General features: G+C 43.1%; 1 protein-coding gene across 10 annotated transcripts in view; it reads right to left on the bottom strand.

Annotated features, from left to right (window-relative positions):
- Window positions 1-20,819, bottom strand: part of sorbs2a (sorbin and SH3 domain containing 2a) — a 92,859-nt gene that overhangs the window by 30,286 nt on the left and 41,754 nt on the right. For 7 of the 10 annotated variants that reach the window (XM_060916710.1, XM_060916719.1, XM_060916715.1 and 4 more), the window contains exons 5-13: window positions 15,060-15,347; window positions 14,391-14,511; window positions 11,234-11,409; window positions 10,484-10,550; window positions 10,181-10,231; window positions 9,687-9,885; window positions 9,163-9,277; window positions 4,802-4,858; window positions 3,162-3,208 (exon numbers count right to left, since the gene is read on the bottom strand). In XM_060916710.1, coding sequence (XP_060772693.1) covers window positions 3,162-3,208; window positions 4,802-4,858; window positions 9,163-9,277; window positions 9,687-9,885; window positions 10,181-10,231; window positions 10,484-10,550; window positions 11,234-11,409; window positions 14,391-14,511; window positions 15,060-15,347 — 1,121 coding nt within the window. Of the gene's footprint in view, window positions 1-3,161; window positions 3,209-4,801; window positions 4,859-9,162; window positions 9,278-9,686; window positions 9,886-10,180; window positions 10,232-10,483; window positions 10,551-11,233; window positions 11,410-14,390; window positions 14,512-15,059; window positions 15,348-15,454; window positions 15,484-20,819 lie in introns of all 10 variants that reach the window. The other 3 variants (XM_060916717.1, XM_060916714.1, XM_060916718.1) reach the window with 3 other exon arrangements.

The following is a 20,819-nucleotide window of genomic DNA, read 5'->3' as shown; positions in this document are numbered from 1 at the left end:
CCAGTTAGGGGCTAACTGTCTGTTCAATGGTTACAAATTCAGATCCAAACACCAATAGTGTGTTTTCACTGATGTCATCAAAACACGAAAGTCCCGGATGTGCGGCCATATTAGAGGTATCGATTTCCGTAAATAAACAACGCTTGCATTTCACACAGTAAAAATCGCAATTTTTGTAATGGTATCGGCCAAAGAAACTTGCAATAAGAAGACAGAAGCTGCTAGAAAGTATGTAGAAGGCCTAGAGCCCAGTGTAAGAGCCCGCTATCTGGAGAGATTGCAGTTAAACAACGGCCTGGAACCATACGAAATGGGAGAAGAACTGATTGAAGACAGTGCATTGCTGCCGGCTGTGACATACCCAGACATCGTCAACTACTTGAGTTTTTCGCCAAGTCCATACACTGGTGAGGATCTGAAGTGTTTCAAGGGGCTAGGAGCCTATAACCAGATGTGCTGTGGCTGGGTCAGGGAATGAAAAACACGGAAATTTAGTGACAAATGTCTGGTGAAAGCAAAGGTGTGTACTGTGTACATTACATGTACAGTGATATACTGTAGATCATGAATGCACATCCCCTGTGGGCCGACCTCAGCTGACTGCAGATGGCTGATTGTGATTTTTAACTTTGGCTTACTTTCAAGAGAACATACAGAAGCACCATCACGGCTAGACAGTAGAAATATAGTGTCATGTTTAATTTTAAGACATTGATCAAAACTTAAAAAAAAACCCTCATACTTGATACAAACACTACGTTCAGACTGCAACCTGAAACGACCCATATCCGATTTGTTGTGAAATCCGATTTTTTTGTTAGGCCATTCACATTACCAATTATATGAGACTTGTATGCGATCTCCAATATGAACGGAAAACGACCCAAAAGTGTTCCGCATGCGCAAATTGACACGTAATAAGCACATCGTGTGCTGTGTGTGTGAGTGAGTGAGAGTGTCTCTGTGTGAGGTTGTGTGTGTGTGTGTGTGTGTGAGAATGAGGGTGTCTCTGCGTGAGAGAGAGAGAGAGAGAGAGAGAGTGTCTCTGTGTGACAGAGAGGGTGTGTGTGAGTGAGTGGGGCCGTGGCAGCAACCTCCGTTGAAAGATTGATTGATTGATTGATTGAAGTGCGCATGCTCTCTACATAAACACTGTCTAGTGCAGACATCCCAAGTCTCCCGGAAGTTCCGGGAGTCTCCCGCATATTGATAGCGGCTCCCTGATGCCCGCAAATTGGAGAATATCTCCCGGAATCTAGAGCAAGTGAGCAAGAGCACGCACGCGAAACATTAATGTCTGCATCGCGCATATGACGGCGTGCGAGAGAGACTGTGTGTGCGCCTGTTCATGTAGCGCATTATGTCATTGTTGTTGTTTTCCACCAAAGAGGCGGGATTAGCCAACGCAGAATAGTGACGTTTGTCTCTTGTTGATGACGTGTAGGTTGCATGAATGCGACCTGTCCGGTCAGACTGCAGTCGCATGTGAAAATAACGGATATGAATCGGATTTAGGACCACATATCCAAGCGGCCTGGGTCGCATGTGAAAAAATCGGATCTGTGTCGTTCAGATTGTCAATAACAAATCGGATACAGGTCGCATATGGGCAAAAAAATCGGATATGGGTCGTTTCAGGGTGCAGTCTGAACGTAGTCAAAGTGAACTGAACACTTATGTTGTCCGGATTTTTGTCGGTCAGATCCTGGTTTATTTGGCAAGCCAGACACGACGATGCTCCTCTGACAATTTTCTGGCTTCCTCCCCCTGATTTTTGATTACTTTAGGTAATTGGTAGACGTGCAGATGTTTCTCACGATCTGAGCGATTATCTCATCTCATCTCATTATCTCTAGCCGCTTTATCCTTCTACAGGGTCGCAGGCAAGCTGGAGCCTATCCCAGCTGACTACGGGCGAAAGGCGGGGTACACCCTGGACAAGTCGCCAGGTCATCACAGGGCTGACACATAGACACAGACAACCATTCACACTCACATTCACACCTACGCTCAATTTAGAGTCACCAGTTAACCTAACCTGCATGTCTTTGGACTGTGGGGGAAACCGGAGCACCCGAAGGAAACCCACGCGGACACGGGGAGAACATGCAAACTCCGCACAGAAAGGCCCTCGCCGGCCACGGGGCAAGAAACCTGGACCTTCTTGCTGTGAGGCGACAGTGCTAACCACTACACCACCGTGCCGCCTGTGAAAACACTATAATAATTTCAAATTCAATGATAAGTGTTGTGTGTTGCTTAGGGTAATGGCCAATTAGTCTGTAATTCCGTTTAAGTCTACACTCATCGATGGCCCCCCTAGTGGCCAGGACCCCTGAGATGTCCCCATTAGATGGGGTCAGTCAGTAATCTGTCTCTGGGTTACGCTGTTCAGCTACAGTCTGTAGTGCATACTTTATCCCACAAGTTTCAACTGGTACTTGGACAGGGGTAGTGATTTTGCAGGCTACTCAAAGTTCCCAAATGTTTCCTAATGCTTAACAAATAAGTCACACACATTTTTTTTGGTCATTTTCAGGCTCAGTTGCGTTATGATTGGAGAAGCACAAAAGGCAACCTTATAGTCAGGCGAACAACTAACAATCCAATTTTATAGTATTATAGAAAGTTGCATTTGTAATTGGTATTGAAAACAGCATTGCTATTGAGGGATGTCCATTGAGCCTAAATATTTGTTTTTCAAGCAGTTCACTTGAAAAGTATTACGGAAAAACATTCAAGTGCAAGTCTTTGAGCTCTGTGCCGTATTCTGCACCCTAAAAAGTTTCAGATTATTTGCATACCATTATAAATACATTCAAAAGCACCACCACAAGTGTTACGTCCACATTAACGGCTGCTAATAAAGTTCATAGATCAACTCCATAGGAGACTGAAGGATTGTTGAATCCTAATGAGCTGAGCAGAGCTGAATAGAGAACAGCAGGAGGTCAGGGACACAACACAGAGTCACACACATAAGCTCACTCGTGTTATAAATTCCTTGTGCACTTATGCACAGTGCAAATAAATGCACAAACACTAACACACGTATAAGCATTTAGTTAACACTTGGCTCGTAGTTGGATGGATAGACAAGATGTTTTTATGACGAAGGAACAAAAGATATAAAAAGGGACAAAAAGAGGAAGAGGACTCACCTGGAGTCGCTCTCAGGCTGCTCGGAGGACGAGAGACAGAGAGACGTCTAAAAGAAGGGCACACAAAAGAAGACAGGCGTGAGATACATGGAAACAAAGAAGCCCTGACGTTGCTTTTCAGAACCGTGCGACACTCAAAACCTTCCCCCTCTCCTTACAGACGGCTGTATCTCACAACAGTTCCACCCCTCCCCCTCCATCTTCCCCTCCCTGCTTACAATGCTGTGGTGATGACCTTTGACCTGTTTTAAAAAAATACAGAGAGCCATGGTAAACCTACACAATTCAGGATGCTTCTTTGTAAGAGATTCGGTGTGTATGTGTGTTTATTTGCAAAAGTTCCACGTGGCAGCTGAGCGTGATGATCTGATCCACAATGCCCTTGCTCTTCCTCCTTGATTTTCACCAATCAGGATATCACTGATCCAGGATGCTCACTGGTCAATAAAACCACAGTGGTGAGAGACACTGAGCTGGACAAGAATTCCAGACTTATTTGGTTGAATAAATAAATACTTCTGTATAAATTCGCGTACGCCAATGCATTCGGATAATCTCACTGGATAAAATGACCTAAAATTACTAGAAAATGAAATGTCTAGAAAAAGATCCAGGATTTTCATATACTTTGACAGTGGGATATGATTCGAGTCAGTCATGTGTTTTCACTGTATTTGTTATAACGCTAATGGGGTTAGTGTGATGACAAAGCAAGGCAGGAGGAGGAGAAGAAAAGAGAAGATTGTTGGCAAAAAGAGAAGGGAGATGGATGGATGGATGGATGGATGGATGGATGGATGGATGGAAGGTTAGAGAGAAGAGAAAAGAAAGTCAAAGAATAAGGATATGGAAGCATGGCTTGATCAAAGGATACATGGATAAATGGATGGAAGACAGATGAGAAGAAATAAGGAAGAACAGAATAGAACAGAAGGTGGATGGAGAGAAGCTGGATGGATGGATGGATGGATGGATGGATGGATGGATGGATGGATGGAGGGTTGAACAGAAGAAGAGAAGGGAGGAAGGTTGGTGAGTAACTAAACAAATGGAACAAAACTGAAGGCAAATATGGGAAGAGGAACAGATAAAAGGACAGGACAGAAGGATGGATAGATTGACTGATGGATGGATTGAGGAACAGATGGATGGATGAGTGGAAGAATGGAACAAAATCCTGGGGAGAAAATGGATGGATGGATGGATGGATGGATGGATGGATGGATGGATGGATGGATGGATGGACAGAAAAAATATTGGGCAGAAACTCAATGGATGATGGAATGACAGATGGAAAAAAATGGATCAAAACCATGGATGGATAGATGAATGGATGGAGAAGAGAAGGATGGAAAGGCTGAGGACTGGCAAGTAGATGGAAGGATGATACAATCAATGTATAAATTGATAATTTGATGAAAGGAAAGGAAGGTTAGATTGGGATAAACAGATGAAAGGAAGAAAAGAGAAAACATAATAGAAAAGAAGGTGGATAGGGAGAAAAACGATGGATTAAAGGACCAGAGGAAAAGACTGGATACAGGATGAGTTGCAAGAACTGGGATGTATTGGGTTGGAGTAAAGAGAAGGTTGAACAGAGGATTGATGGATGGAGGGAGGGAGGGAGGGGATGGTATTACCTGGGCACGGGAGTGGGCGGAGCAGTCAGGCGTGTAATCCAGCCTCTTTTTAGGAGGCTAGATGGCCAAACGGAGCGGAGGAGAGAAGAGGAGGAGGAGTGGAGATGAGGTGGAGAAGCAGGTGCACCATGGGAAAGAAAGGCACATGTGGAGAAAGTGACAACATTAGAGCATAACAACAAAACACTGAAACACACACACACATACACAGGGTGTAAGAATATGGGACATATATGTGTGTCTGTAAGCAAATTATTGTGGGAGTGAGTACACACACGTGTTCTGGTTCGTACTACACACACAAGGCCAGCTCTGAGGTTTAAAGTTTGGATTATCTGCGTCGGTCATCAGCAACTTCCTGCTTGTTTACTTGGTCAGAAACAGTAAACAAGTAAACAGGTGAGAGGCAAACAAACAAAGCTTAAGCTGTTGTGTGGTTTTAAAGCAGCAACACTGCCAAAGACTCATTATGGAGTGGAATACAGAAATCTCCACCCACTTCCGAGATGCCTGATTTGAAGAAAACGTTATTTATCATATTATGTTTTTTGTATAAATATCCAAATCAAAACTTTGTGATGCCGTGAATTTTTATTCAAATGGCAACAAGGGCAAAGTCCTTCTGAATCTTTTGCAGTGTTTGTGACTGAGGTAGAGGTGTGCTTCAAGACTAAATTCGTTAGAAAATATCATGGGTGAGTACAAACAAAAATAATAACCGCACAGGACTGGGGGGGTAAAAACAATCCTGCACACACCTCGAGTCTGAGAGTTGAGTTTTAAAACCATACAACACACCAGGCATGTGCCGAAAATCAGATCTATGGCATTCCTTAAAGCTCCTTCCCATTATGGGGCATCCAATCCCATAATTCTGTTCACCATGGAAATGACACAAAACATGGTGGACAGAATTTTTAACAATTAAGTTTTCAGACTAGACAATGGCTGGATGTTGGAGTGAAGGTTGAATATCGGCACATGCCAACCTCATACACTCGTACACGCACTCACACGCCTACATCTGCTAAATCACACGCTAAAGTGCAGCCCTCAAACACGAGCTCCCTCCTCATTTCACTTACCGGCCGGCCAAACTCCAGCTCTGAAAAGAACTTAAACCACGGCTCGTTCTCTAAATCTATCTCATCTGCTTCTAAATCAAAACTCTGCAGCACGGAGCGATGAGAAGGAGACAGAGAGATGGAAAGCATTAAAAGGACGACACCAATTCACAGAGCATGATGGGTAAAGAATGGGAAAGGACAATAGATAAGAGGTTTATACACACACACACACACACACACACACACATGGCTGGATAAAGAGTCCACTTGCAAGAACCATTTTATGTTATTAATTATATTAAATATTAAAATGAATAACTTTAATATCTACTATTCACCAATGTGCGATTTCACCAAATTCATTTTAGCCTCATATGAAATGTTAACATATCAATCAATCAATCAATCAATCAATCAACAGGAGCAAACATTTGGCCTGGATATTATTTAGAAATGAATAAATCTTGTTTGAGAAACATTCTGATTTGTGTTCAGCGATGAAATGAAGTGCACCTTAGCCTTTGCTCCAATAGAGGGCAGCAAAGTATGACTCTCTCTCTTTCGCCTTGCATAATTATTCACTCTCTTGAACTTTTCTACATTTTGCAATCTTACAACCTGAAACTGAAATGAAACAATCCCCAGTTACATAGAGGAAAATTCAGTAAAATTATTTAGTTGTGACTGCATACCCTGTCGCTACTGGAAGTCACCTAATTTGTTTCGTTTTAAAAATATCACCAACTTTGAACATCTTGTCGAGTGACATTGAAATGACATTAAAAAAGAAGATGAACATGGCCCAAGCTTGTCTCTGTTTAGAGAAGGCCGTCCACCAAGCCACAGCTCGCCTGAGAGAAGCTGTCCACAATACAACGAACAGCCTGGACGCTCCACAGAGCTGTGCTTTATGAAACATAGGAGATATAAGAGTTTGCAAAAAGGAATAATATGATTCAAGGAGTGGGAAACTGATCAGGTTTGAGGAGCAAGTTGAATAAAATGCTAGAAGAAAACCTGTTCCTATTAAGAGACTTGAGAATGGGGCGGAGTTTCATCTTCCAACAAGACGATCCTAAGTGTACTGCCAAATCGACTTGGTTTTAAACCAAGAACATGCATTTCAATGTTCAAGTCAAAGCTCAGACTTGAATCTGCATCAGAATTTGTAGTAAGATTTAAAAATTGCTGCCACCCAAGCAATCTGAGAAATGGTGAGGATTTCTGCCAAGAAAAATGGGCAAAAATATGAGGAACCAGACATCCAAAGCTGATAGAGATATATCCCAGTAGATCTGTAATGCAGCCAAAGGTGGATCTAGCAAGTACTGACCCCAGGGAGTATACAGTTACATTTACATATACTCGTTTCGCACCATATTGTGCAATTCCAGTTAAGTCTATTTCAGTTCCAGGATGTAACACTAGAAAATGTGGAAAAATAAACATGTAGGGGTGGGGTGGGGGGTGAATACTTATGCAAAGTACTGTACAAGAAATAAAAAGCAATTCATTAACTTCAACAAAACTGTGATCTCTTCGTGAGACTACACTCTGTAGCTTAGTGTTGCAGAATATTTTGTGAAGTATGTAGTAGCTGGTTACTTTTCAAAATCTGTAGAATATAATGTGTGCGCGTGTGTGTGCGCATGCTCATCAGGACGACTGACTTTCTTTCTGCTGTTATTGTTTCCTGCTCTGTAGCTCCACATAAGGTGGTGATTCAGCGTAGAGCTGCTTGGAGCTCAAAGCCCTGTGGGAAATGTAGTTTTTATGAGTGTCTGGCTCACCTCACTGCCTCGAGCCCTTTACCAAATTGCTGAGCTGCATAAAGCAGTGAAGCGCTGAGGGGAGAAACGCTGCGCTAGTCGCTTTTTAAACACCCACTCACACACAAACATTCTTTAACTGTTTCACACTCAAACACAATTATCACACTACTTTATGACTCACTACCAAGCTCGAGAGCTCTTCAGCTTTTTATGCTTAGCTAATGCAGTGATGTAACACCTGCCAGCTAGCTACAATTAATACCTAATTTAATTGAATTCTTCATCTTGTCAAGTGATAGTAGCTAACTAATCACCAGACTAGCTAACTCTACAGCTATCCGTGTTTACCTAGCTATGAAGCTAGCTAATTTTATTACCTTACTTTACAGTGCTATGAGCTTGCTAACTTCATGTATTTAGCTAACATACAGAAATGAAAGTGCCTTGTTATTACACTAGCTAGCAAAATTAATCAGCTAATTCAGGCAAGCTAGTTGTATCCCTGACTAAGAACCAGGGCTTTGAACCAGAATTTTTTTCCTATTGGTTCATTCCGAACAGAAACGGAATTTTAACGTTTCCGGTTTTGGGTTCCACCATTAAATAGACGTTCCCGAACCGGTTAGAACAAAAAAATTTCGTTCCCAGAACGGTTAATTACGTTCCCTGTCAGCTGTTTAACAAATGGCTATAAAATTATGTCTCTGTCTCATCCAGCTTAAGCCAAATGTAGGCTAATTCTATTACAACCTTCATTAAATAAGACAAGAAATAATTCAAAACAATTATTATTTCAAATGTTGGCGATTTGGATTCTCAGTATGTCTTCCCATCTACACAAACAGAAAAAGTGCCAAAAATTAAAGATAATTCGTTTAGTGTGTTACCAAAGGCTAGTCAGGCCCTATGCATTGATAGGCTAACAGAGGTTAACGTCATTTAATGTTCGCGAGCCTCTCATTAACGTGGACAAATATATTATCGTGTTTGAAATTGACGTTTTTGAATAACAATAGACTGCAATATTTACCTCTTATTTAAGATGTGGAGACGTGATAGTAGTCCACCCTCCCGCTCTCTCCATTCAGTCAGCGAATGTCACACAGGAAGTGAACCCCAGCGGGTCATAGAAACTTGTGCAGGAGAAGAATTACTTTTTTATTTGTAGGCTATGGAAACTTTGAGGAACGAAATAAAAACCGGTATTAACCGGTTACCATTATTTTTAATAAGCGTTTCTGTTCCGGAACATAAAAAATAATAAAGTTTCTGGTTTCGTTTCTGTTCCATGTGAAATAGAAAAAGTTCCCGGTTTTCGTTTTCATTCCTTGAACCGGTTCAAAGCCCTGCTAAGAACTACGTATTTTTCAACTGAGTACCGATATCTGATACTACACCTGACTGTCTGAAACACACAACAGTAAACATATAATAAGTGGTGTGTAAAGGTTACAGATATCCGAGACAGCTTTAGTAGAAGAAAAGAAATGGCAGAAATGTAAACACAGTGACTCGAGCTCACCGGTCTCTCTTGCTCCAGGATGGAGGATTTGCCCGGTTCGTACTCGAAGATGCTACGTGGCTCAGCGCGATACCGCCGTGTGTCTACTTTACGATCCGGGGGACTCCATTCGTTTCTTATAGAGGGAGAGAGAGAGAGCGAGAGAGAGAAATAACAAGAGAGAGAATGAGAAAAATTAAGGAGAGAGACAGACACTGAGAAATAATCAGAGACAGAGAGAGAGAGAAATAACAAGAGAGTGAGAAATATAAGGAGATACAGTGAGAACTAATGAGAAAGAGAGAGGAAGAGAGAAGTGTGTGAGAAAGAGAGATTGAGAAATAATAAGAGAAATAATTGGAGAGAAACAATGGCGGGAGAGAGAGACATGGAGAAATAATGAAAAAGAGAGACACTGAGATTTAATGTGAGAGGGAGCGAGAGAGACATTAAGAAAGAATGAGCTCTCTCTCACTTTCTCCATCTCTCTCATTGCGAAAGAGTGAGAGACTCTAACACTCATCACACCAGTGAGAAATTCTTACGGATCATGCGGATGCTCTTTCTCACGGTCGAGGTCTTGTGAGCGGAGCTGCAGGAGCGAGGGCATGGGCGGGGGCGGGGGCGGGACAGGGCTCAACTCTCGAGGGGGCAGAGCTCTGCTGGGCTCATTGGAGTTTCGGGACAGAGGCCGGTACGTGTGTGTCCGAGGTGGTGGGTGGGCGTGGACAGGGTCAAAGTTCTCTGAAGGAACAGCAACCAAACAAAAATAGATAGATAGATAGATAGATAGATAGATAGATAGATAGATAGATAGATAGATAGATAGATAGATAGATAGATAGATAGATAGATAGATAGATAGATACCATAAGAATTGTATGTATTGAAATGCTTTCCTAGAACTGACATTTTGAAATGACTGTTTACATCAAGCAGGCAGTCAAATGTGTTGACTTACTGTACTTTGTGCTTCAGCTAACAGCAGCTAAAATACTGCCAATATTTAAACACTGGTACTGATTGAAGAAACACGTACCGTTATTCCCAACAGTGTAGGTAGCACCGTATGTGTCTGCATAGTCATCATCTGTCAAGAGCATCATATAAAATCTTTATTAAAAATAAATCAAATAAATATTGATTTCTTTTTAAAAGATCAAACTTTAGTGATGGTTTATGTGTGTGAGGAAATTCATCAACAGGAATCAATATTCTGTGTCTGTTGTGCTACATAAAGAGGCTCAGCAATGTATGTATATACACACACACACACACACACACACACACACACACACACACACACACACACACACAGGAACCATAGGTTTAAAGAACTCACCTGCTTTATGCACCATATGGATTTGCTTAAACATGGTCTTGTACCAGTCCTTAGGCCTGTCTACAGTCTGTGGACACACACACACACACACACACCTATTTATAACCAAAGAACATCCAATCTGCATGAATATACCTGAATGTGTGTGTGTGTGTGTGTGTGTGTGTGTGTGTGTGTGTGTGTGTGTGTGTGTGTGTGTGTGTGTGTGTGTGTGTGAATAAAGCAGCTTTGCTGTAGTAAACAGGAACATGATGAGAATTTATGATGATGTCAGCAAGTCAATATGGTGCTTTCAATCCCAGATCTCTCTCTCTCTCTCACGCGCGCACACACACACACAGCTCCAGATGGCCTTGCACTAACAAGCTGACATGCTAATCTTTTAAAGAACTCTAAACTATTTCTGGAGTTCAATGCCCACCCTGATATCCACCCAGATGTTCACCCTGATGCCTGAAGCCCACCCTGATTCCCATCCAAATGCCCAACCCAACACCCACCCTGACACCCACACCCCAACTCCCACAATGCCTGCCCTGACCCCACCCACTGCCCACCCTTTTGGGCCCACCCTCTACCCACCCTTTTGGCCCACCCTTTTGGGCCACACCCTCTGCCCACCCTTTTTGAGCCCATCCTTCTGGGCCACACCCTCTGCCCACCCTTTTTGAGCCCACCCTTTGCCCATCCTTCTGGGCCCCACCCTCTGCCCACCCTTTTTTGGGCCCACCCTGGTTTGGTAGCACTCACCGTGCGGATAGCGAGAGGGAGGCCCGAATCATCCACAGGCCCAATGCCCTTGTAATGAGGTGCCTTGATCACTGAAACTTTCTTTTCCTCCTCTGAGAAACGAGCCACAGGAGTCACACTGCTGAATGACGTCTCACCAACTGACACCGACTCCCTCTGTACTGACTCAGAACCTTCTGACAGACAGATAGACAGACAGGAAGTGTTAGAAAATATACAGAAACTAAATAGAGACTATTAGGAATAAAGCATAGATAGACAGACAGACAGACAGACAGACAGACAGACAGACAGACAGACAGACAGACAGATAGATAGATAGATAGATAGATAGATAGATAGATAGATAGATAGATAGATAGATAGATAGATAGATAGATAGATAGGCACACAAACAGACATATACATAGACAGTCTGATAGACAGACATGTGGATAAACAGACAGACAGACATAGGGCTAGACAGATAAACAGACAGACAAAGACAGACATATCTATTGACAGTCCAATAGATAGACAGATGGATAGTCATATAAACAGAGAGACAGACAGACAGACAGACAGACAGATAGATAGATAGATAGATAGATAGATAGATAGATAGATAGATAGATAGATAGATAGATTAAGACAGAAAGGTAACCAGACATATACCGTCAGTCAGTCAGATAGACAGATGGACAGATAGATATATAAACAGACCATCAGGCAGACAGGTAGACTGAGACAGACAGATACATCAACAGATAGAGACAGGGGGATAAACAAACTGACAGACAAGTAGATAAAGACAGACTGACAGACAGACAATCAGATAAATAAATAGACAGGCAAACACACACAAAAAACAGTTTGATAGACAGACAGAAAGTCAGAGCAGGAGAGAGTGAAATACGCTGATAGAGAGAGACAGAGAGAGAAAACTGACCAAATAGGAATGCATCAGCAAGGGGACAATAACAAGAGAAAGATGAGAGGATGAGAAGAGATAAAGGATATAAACAGGACAAAGAGAGACTGAATTCAAAAGTGGCACTGATTCCAGTCGCACATAAATCCGAATGAGCAGAAAACCTGACGCAAGCATAAACTACAGGACACAGCATACATAAACTGTTAGCTTCTCAGCTAAAATCTGCACCGTCAACATCTGAAGCACTCTGACATCCCGGGAGCAAAACTTTCACCGGAGCCCGAGTGGTAGCTCCCAGTCCGTCTCCATTCTGCTCGGATATCGATTGCTCCAGTCTGGTTTAATGGCTGCAAATGAGAGAGCTGGACAGGGTTTGCTGCCAATGGCACCATTGTTAATGAGCCATGTGCATCACACAGCCATTAGGTGGACACTGCAAATCCAGAGCTCAATCAATAAGATATAAGCTGAACATGATTAGCAATGCCTTCTAAAACGGTCATCACATTGGAGTTTATAACTAAAGAGCATACATACAGCAGGGTAAGTGTTTCAGAAGTGAAAATTCTTTGACAAGTGAATTCGTGAAAGTGACATATATAATTACTTGATCATTATTTAATACTTATTAATTATTGAAGATTTCATTTCTTACTAATCTTAGGCAAGCTTTACCCAAGGTTAGCCCTGCCCACTTTAGACTGAATGGGAAATATTCTGGCTTAGTAGACTTAGCCATGGCACTGTCACCAAATTATTCATACACTGTACAGAATATTGTGACTACAAAATCAATCATTTGAATCTGAATGCAGAGTGAGGGTCCATCCATTATCTGTAGCCGCTTATCCTGTTCTACAGGGTCACAGGCAAGCTGGAGCCTATCCCAGCTGACTATGGGCAAGAAGTGGGGTACACCCTGGACAAGTCGCCAGGTTATCACAGGGCTGACACAGAGAAAAACAACCATTCACGCCTACGGTCAATTTAGAGCCACCAATTAACCTAACCTGCATGTCTTTGGACTGTGTGAGAAACCGGAGCACCCAGAGGAAACCCACGCAGACACGGGGAGAACATGCAAACTCCACACAGAAAGGCCCTCGCCGGCCAGAGGGAAGGTCATAGAAGCCAAACTAAAGTAGGAATTAAAGTAAAAACTCAATGCACTGGAAGACCAGACCATCATCTAACCAGTCCAAATAATTTATTAGACTCAGTTATTTGAAATAATCTTGATCAGAAAAAAAACTCAAATCAAACGTGCCTTCACTTGAAGGTGAAAGGAAGAAGCAACCAAAAAGAAACTATGGGGTAATTTGGTGAGGGGGCAAGTTAAATACCCCATGAAATCCCAAAACCTTGGAAGCATAAGCCAATAGACAAGCTCAGAGACATAACCCACAGTTCGCTAGTGTCACTGAGATTGACAGGGGAGAGAGAGTTGCCTATGCTGTCTATCCCATTTTCAATTTTGCTCCCTTGGCTCCATGCCATAGATGGTGAATGCTTTTCTTTTGGTCACTTGGGAGTCCCAGAGAAATCCATCCATCCATCCATCCATCCATCCATCCATCCATCCATCCATCCATCCATCCATCCATCCATCCATCCATCCATCCATCCATCCATCCATTATCTGTAGCCACTTATCCTGTACAGGGTCGCAGGCAAGCTGGAGCCTATCCCAGCTGACTATGGGTGAGAGGTGGGATACACCCTGGACAAGTCTCCAGGTCATCGCAGGGCTGACACATAGAGACAAACAACCATTCACACACACAATCACACCTACGGTCAATTTAGAGTCACCAGTTAACCTGCATGTCTTTGGACTGTGGGGGAAACCGGAGCACCCAGAGGAAACCCACGAAGACACGGGGAGAACATGCAAACTCCACACAGAAAGGCCCCTGTCAGCCACTGGGCTCAAACCCAGGACCTTCTTGCTGTGAGATGACAATGCTAACCACTACACCACTGTGCTGCCCCAGAGAAATCAATCAGTCTGAATTTCCAGTCATTCCCAGCATTTCTCTCGCTAGTTTCTTAATGTCACGTACAGTAGCCAAAAAGAGCGAAAACCTAAAACTAGCTAACACTAGCTGTTCACTGAACCACTAAATTTCCTCAAAATCACATCCCAACAGGACTAATTTGCTCCACCAAAACAAAAGAAGTTCTACACAATGGCTGCTGCTTAACATTGATCCCGTTGGAAGTGGGTGAACATCGGACACTCACCCGAGTGTCTTGTTTGCTGGAATTGCTCAAGACCAGGACTAAAGATGGGTGGAGGAGGACGTTGTGCTGGAGGAGAGAATGGCCTCTGTGAGTGCACACTTCCATTTAGCGCCATTTGACCCTGTGAACACAACCAATCTATGAGAAACTGAATTGTATATTTCATGATCTACGGTTTGGTAAGTGGTCTAGGACTACAGTGTTAACATAGCAGAAAGCATAGCAACATGATGTTACACAGACATTGGTTGGACATTTAAATTAAATGGTAAGTGTGCTCAGGCTACACACACGAAACATACAAAAGAATGTTAGAACATCTCAATGTTTGAATAATGACACGTTAAGTCTTAGTAGAAAAACTGTAAACTAGACAGTAGCTTGAGTATGTGGTTAGATATTCAAATGTCCAAGCCATTTCAGAAAAGGCAGCAAATACACATTTCAGACAAACACACAAGAATCTCAAAACATCACTCCAGAAAATACAGATGCCACAAGTTCAACAGATATACCAAGACCACCTGCATTTACAGCAACATTTAGTACACATGCTAGCAAGGCTAGGGGCGGGGACAAACAAACAGAGATTTTGCAACATTGGCAAAACAAGACAGGGCAAACAGATAAGAGATTTACGTGAAGGGGGCGTGGCTGCGTGATAGTTACGTTAGTGTCAGCAGCCATTGCTGAGGCAGTGGGTGCAGGGACATCATCAGGGGAAACAGAGGCATGGCTGAGTGTGGGGGAGGGAGTAGGCGTGGTCTCGTGTGAGTCCACAGCACAGATCTGCAGTTCTTCAAGGACGGCTGTTGATGATGAATAGTGGCTCAGGGCTGAAATAGATCGTGAAGAAGCATTCGGCCCGGACAGGAAGTCAGGCGAGTCCTGACTTGTACGACTGTAGGATGATCCAGAACCAAAGTTGGTGGTACCTCTTAGTGGGGATATGTCATGCTAACGGAGGGCAGGAAGGATGAAAGGAGGGATGAACAAAATATTAGTGCAACCATGCTAGCAAGTGGGATGTGAAATACTGTCTGTGTGGTAAAGATGGGTTGTACCATGTTATCAAACTGAACAGGGGAATCAGCTGTGGGAGGAAAGAAGTTGTTGACAGCTTTTCCTGAGGATTCAAGAACAAAGATACTCCAAGGAAAAAAGGTTCCTCAAGAGTTCTTTAGATGTATAAGGTTTTCTAGATCTCTAAAAAGGTTCTACTTTCTTTTCTGAAAGGGAAAGCAACTGTTCTGTATAGAACCTTTAAGGATCCATCCCAGATGGGCCAACTGAGGAATGTTACAAAAGATTTGATAGTTTTTAAGGAATTAAGAACAAATATCACTTAGATATGAAACTCAAGTTTATTTTTAAGGTTAACAGTTCTAGCTCTCTAAAGGGGCTCTACAATTAACCTCTTAAAGGGAAACCCTCTGTTGTTGGGCTCTACATAGAACCTTCAAAGGTTTCATCATAGGGACAAACTGAAAGTGACCCATGACAGCTCTTGCTAAGAAATTGAGACCAGATTTACACTCCTAGAAAGTATTTCTCCAGGTTTCTCAATGGTTTTAGCTGTCTAAATAAATTCTACTTGTATCCTTTGCCTGAAAGTGAAATGACTGTTGGTGGGTTCCACTTAGAACCTTTAAACATTGCCCTAGTGATACAAAATGTAGATTTTAATGAAAGTATATTCGATAATGGGGTTTCTCAAGGATTCTTTGGATGGTCTGAACTGTTCTAGTTCTCTAAAGGGGAACTACAAGAAAACCCTCCTGTTACCCCGTTTCGATCACCAGGGAACGAGTTCTGTTCTTGTTCGCACACCAAATTTTGAACTGTTTGGAGCATTTCAACGAAAATAAGTTGGTTCGGAACCTGAAAAGTTGGTTCCCAACTGGAACCAAAATATAGCTGGTTTTTCTAGCACAAACTGTGATGACATCAGTGGGCATGTGAGTGGTTTGGAGAGGAAGCGGAGCACAGCAATGGAGAACACAATGGAAAAGGATACATCTTCAAAAAAAAATGGACCAAAAACAAATATCTGCAATAACAGCACAACAGCTGACAGGTAATCAGTGCACTCCACCATCTTGCTACTATTGTTCACTCCCATTGTGCATTGTGCAATGCCCTCTGTATGACATCCTTGATTATGTTCCTTGAGTAGAACATCCTTGTTCCACTCAAATCTGGTGGAAATATGGGTGGGTTTGCTAGCTGGCACCAAGGTTCAAAGAATCCTAAATGGAGCCTGTTCAAGAACCCATTTCCTGTTGGTTGAAAAGGGGTATGTGGGGTACATTGTACCTTTGTATGGTCCTATGTAAAACCTTTAAAGATTCCCCAAAGGGACAGAGTGAAGAACTCTTTAGGGTGCAAGACTGAACCTCTTTTCTAAGAGTATATATGCAACAGACATCTTTGTTAGAGCCTTCCATCATTCTGACATTAGCTATTCTTGGTGAAAAAAGTGTAACTGGAAAAAATCTGTGGATTAAAAAAAACTAATTAGGTCAAGTGATCTGAAGCCAAATAAATGCAATACCGCCACACTGCCTGCTGGTCTGGGTGGCACTCTGGGGCTTGGCTCAGCAGGATCCTGCCTTTCAGATCCAAATCCCGACTGGAGTCCAGATTCAGGATGGTATACTGAACCTTTAGGAGCTATCCGAATGGAGAGAGAGGCTATATGTGTTGTAGCAGGGGATTTGGAGTGCGAACGTAGTGGTGGGGATGGTGGACTATCAGGTGAACCAGGGTTCATGACCTTTGCCATGGTAGTATTAGCCCAAGATTGATTCATGTTAGTATTGTTGGTTACATCTGCACTGGTTTTAGCATTAGCATTGACTGAGTTGGATCCTTTGTTAGCAAGTTTGAGAGATGACACCTTGCGCTCCAGAAGCTGGCTAATAAAGATATTAGCATTAGCATTAGCCTCTGGGGAGATATTTGAGCTGGTGGTGGTAGTGCGAGCAGTCTCAGAATACGAATAGGAGGACGAGGAGCTGGATTTGCTGGTGTAAGAGCCAGAGGGGACAAGCGAGCTGTAAGGTGGAGGGTTAGGGGTCATGTGATAGCTCTCTCTCCGAGGGGGTGGGAGCGGGACCTGATTGACACACAAGGGAGCCAACCAGACAAAAAAAGAACAACGTTAGAATTGGAAGGCTTGGCAAACTGGCAGTATGTGTGGAAATGATCTTAATAAAAATGATTGGTGAGTCAGACGCGAGAATGTTCCTCCTGAATAAATGATAACATCGTTAAATCTGTGGCCTGCGAATAAAAACAAGATTAAATTTATAGGCTGTGAAAAACAGTCCATCTTGCTGATTTAAAGTTTAATACCCGCACACAGAAACACACATTATGATATGTAAAGATGACCCATCAATGTTTGTCATGCTATATGGAGCCGAGAAATGCTGGGTGAAACAGAGATAGATAGATGGTGTGAATAAAAATTTTATTAAATAATACAAAAAAATCAGTGATATAATACAGTGTGAAATAACCGAATGGGGAAGGCCCTAGAAAAGATGGGCTAAACATTGGAAGCCACGAGCGAACCTGGCTGGGGTACTGCACCCAGTGATCACCCTCTTCTGCAGGCCAAACGCACCAAAAAATTGTATTTCTCATCTGACTGTTGGATCTTGGAACATGAGAACACTTCTTGACTGCAAGGACTCGGTCCAACCTGAATGAAGAATGGCCCTGGTCTCTAGGGAACTCACTAGATTTAACATCGACATTGCTGCTCTGAGCAATGTCTGGCTGGCGAGGGCCAACTTGAAGAGATCGGAGCTGGATACACTTTCTTCTGGAAGGGAAAAGACCCAAAGGAACATCGCGATTATGGGGTGGGCTTTGCCATCAAGAGCCAACTTGTCAGAACCCACAACCTGATCCCCAAAGGCATCAACAAATGCCTCATGACGCGCTGAATGACCCTAACTCATAACTACGTCATCGTTTGTTTACCGCAATGCATTATGGGTGATACCCGGGGTCAACTCCGCCCTATTGTTTACTTTCGCCTTTGTTAAATACAGCATTGTTCTGTCTAACCGGTTTTAACCATGGTTAGACAGAGTGTTTGTAGCTTACATTTCTCTGGTGGGAAAAAGACGTACTTAAACTGTGACCCAGCAATATTTCCATGGTCTGCGGAATGGCCTTCGGTTATAGAAGATTATAACAATCGATATTGTTCATTGTCTGAAACTAGCGATATTCCAAAACCTGTAAAACAACGAAGCATTCTTTGGCCTTTGCCTCTCAGCGTGCCAAAGTACTCAGCAGCCGAATGAGCCTGCTGGACCGATAAAACTCCCAAACCATGAAGGATTCTCTTTTGGACATGTATAATGTTCAGTGTACCTCACTAGCAGCATTTATTGAAGAAAATGCATTTATACTGAACATGACATGGCAGATCAGTGGGTTTCCAAAGTTTTTTTTTTTGGTAATGTTTCCTGATATCAAGTTTTATTTAACTAATCACTCATTTATAAATGTTTTGATGCTGTTCATCTGGGCCCAGGATCACGAAGGAATCTTAGACTTAATGTAACTTCGCTATGAACACTATAGACATTACAGCCAATTTCAGAGAGGCTATATACAATTCCCAATATTCATATAGATTTGTTTTCTCGATAAAGTTTAGCTGGTGCAATGTACATCCTCAGAAATAAGACATTCTGAGATTTGATGTTGTTGTACAGTGTGATAGACTCGGTCTAGACTCTTACCTTCTCACCAAGCTTGATTTGGATTCCGATTTTCCTGCTGTAAACCCTCGACATGATATCCACCTCTTTAAATTACCAATTTCATTGTCTTCCATGACAGAGGATGGCAAAATCGCTCCTCTCACATTGCTCTTATGTAAAATTAATCTGGCATCTGTCATATCGCTCAACTACCGACCCCGGCTATCCCCCACAATGCACTGCGGTAAACAAGTGATGATGTAGTTATGCTTGGGGCCTATTCCGCTCCCTGAAAACCACTTCACCATTTTCATCTCGGCCTATGCTCCGACGCTGGATGCCGAAGAAGATATCAAGGAAGCGTTCTACCAACAACTGAACAAAACCATCACCCGCATCCCGACCGGAGATCGCCTTGTACTCTTGGGAGATTTCAACACAAGAGTAGGAAAGGACCACATTCTCTGGCAAAACATCCTTGGAAAGGAAGGTGTCAGAAACTGCAATGCCAACAGCCTTCTGCTTCTTAGCCTCTGTGCCAAACAAGAACTGACTATTGTCAACTCTTGGTTTCAACTTCCTAACCATTTCAAGACCACCTGGAGGCATCCACAATTGAAACACTGGCATATTCTTGACTACGCCATTGTCAGAAGGGTGTCCTGATCACCAGGTGCATGCCCAGTGCTGACGACTGTTGGACGGACCATCGTCTTCTCGCTACCAAACTGAAACTGAGTCTTCACTGAAAACCCAAGGCCAGGCACTACCTGAACAACCAACCAAGAAAGAAGTATGACATCAGCAAGCTGAAGAACCCGGCCACATCTGAGATTTTCTGAGAAGCAGTGTACCAATGCCTCATATTGAACCCAGTACATGAAACATCAGTGGACTTGGAGTGGACGACTCTCTGAGACGCCATCAACAAAGCAGCCAAAGAGACCGTCAGCTTCCAGAAAAGGAAACACCAGGACTAGTTTGATAGCAACGACAAAGAAATCACTACCCTCATCAGTGCCAAGCAAAAAGCGAGGCTCACCTATGAACAAGACCTGACATTGATTGAAAAGAAAGCCCAGCACCAACAGCTCAAGAGTCAGTGCCAGACCAGAGTGCGGGAGCTTCAGAACAACTGGTGGCAGGAAGAAGCAGCAGAACTCCAACTCCGTGCTGATGCCAGGGATCTCAGGAACTTCCACGTGGGTACCAAAGAGATCTATGGCCCCAAATGATCATCCGTGAAGACTCTCATTTCAGCTGACAACACCACCCTTCTGACTGAGAGCCAAGACATTCTGGAATGCTGGAAGAAGATTTCAATGCCCTGCTCATCCGCAATTCAACTGTGGACAACGCCTTCCTACAGAATGTGCCTCAACACCCTCCACAACCCTGCATGTCTGTCCCACCCACTTTCAACAAATTCCAATCAGCTCTCAAGCAAATGCACCGAGGAAAAGCCGCAGCACCAGACAACATCCTGTTCGAGCTGCTTGACCACAGTGGGATGGCCCTGAAAACTCGGCTCTTCACCCTGATGCTTCGAATGTGGGATGCAAAGCGTGTTCCGGACAATCTGAAGAATACGCTGATTGTGACCATCTTCAAGAAGGCAGACTGAAACATCTGCACCAATTACCATGGGATATCCCTGCTGTCCATTGCTGGAAAGATCCTGGCCAGGATTATCTTGAACCGC

The sequence above is a fragment of the Neoarius graeffei genome, chromosome 3 (assembly GCF_027579695.1).
Source record: "Neoarius graeffei isolate fNeoGra1 chromosome 3, fNeoGra1.pri, whole genome shotgun sequence".
NCBI lineage: Eukaryota > Metazoa > Chordata > Actinopteri > Siluriformes > Ariidae > Neoarius > Neoarius graeffei.
The sequence above is the reverse complement of the archived record's forward strand: the minus strand, read 5'-3'. Positions and strand labels throughout refer to the sequence as shown.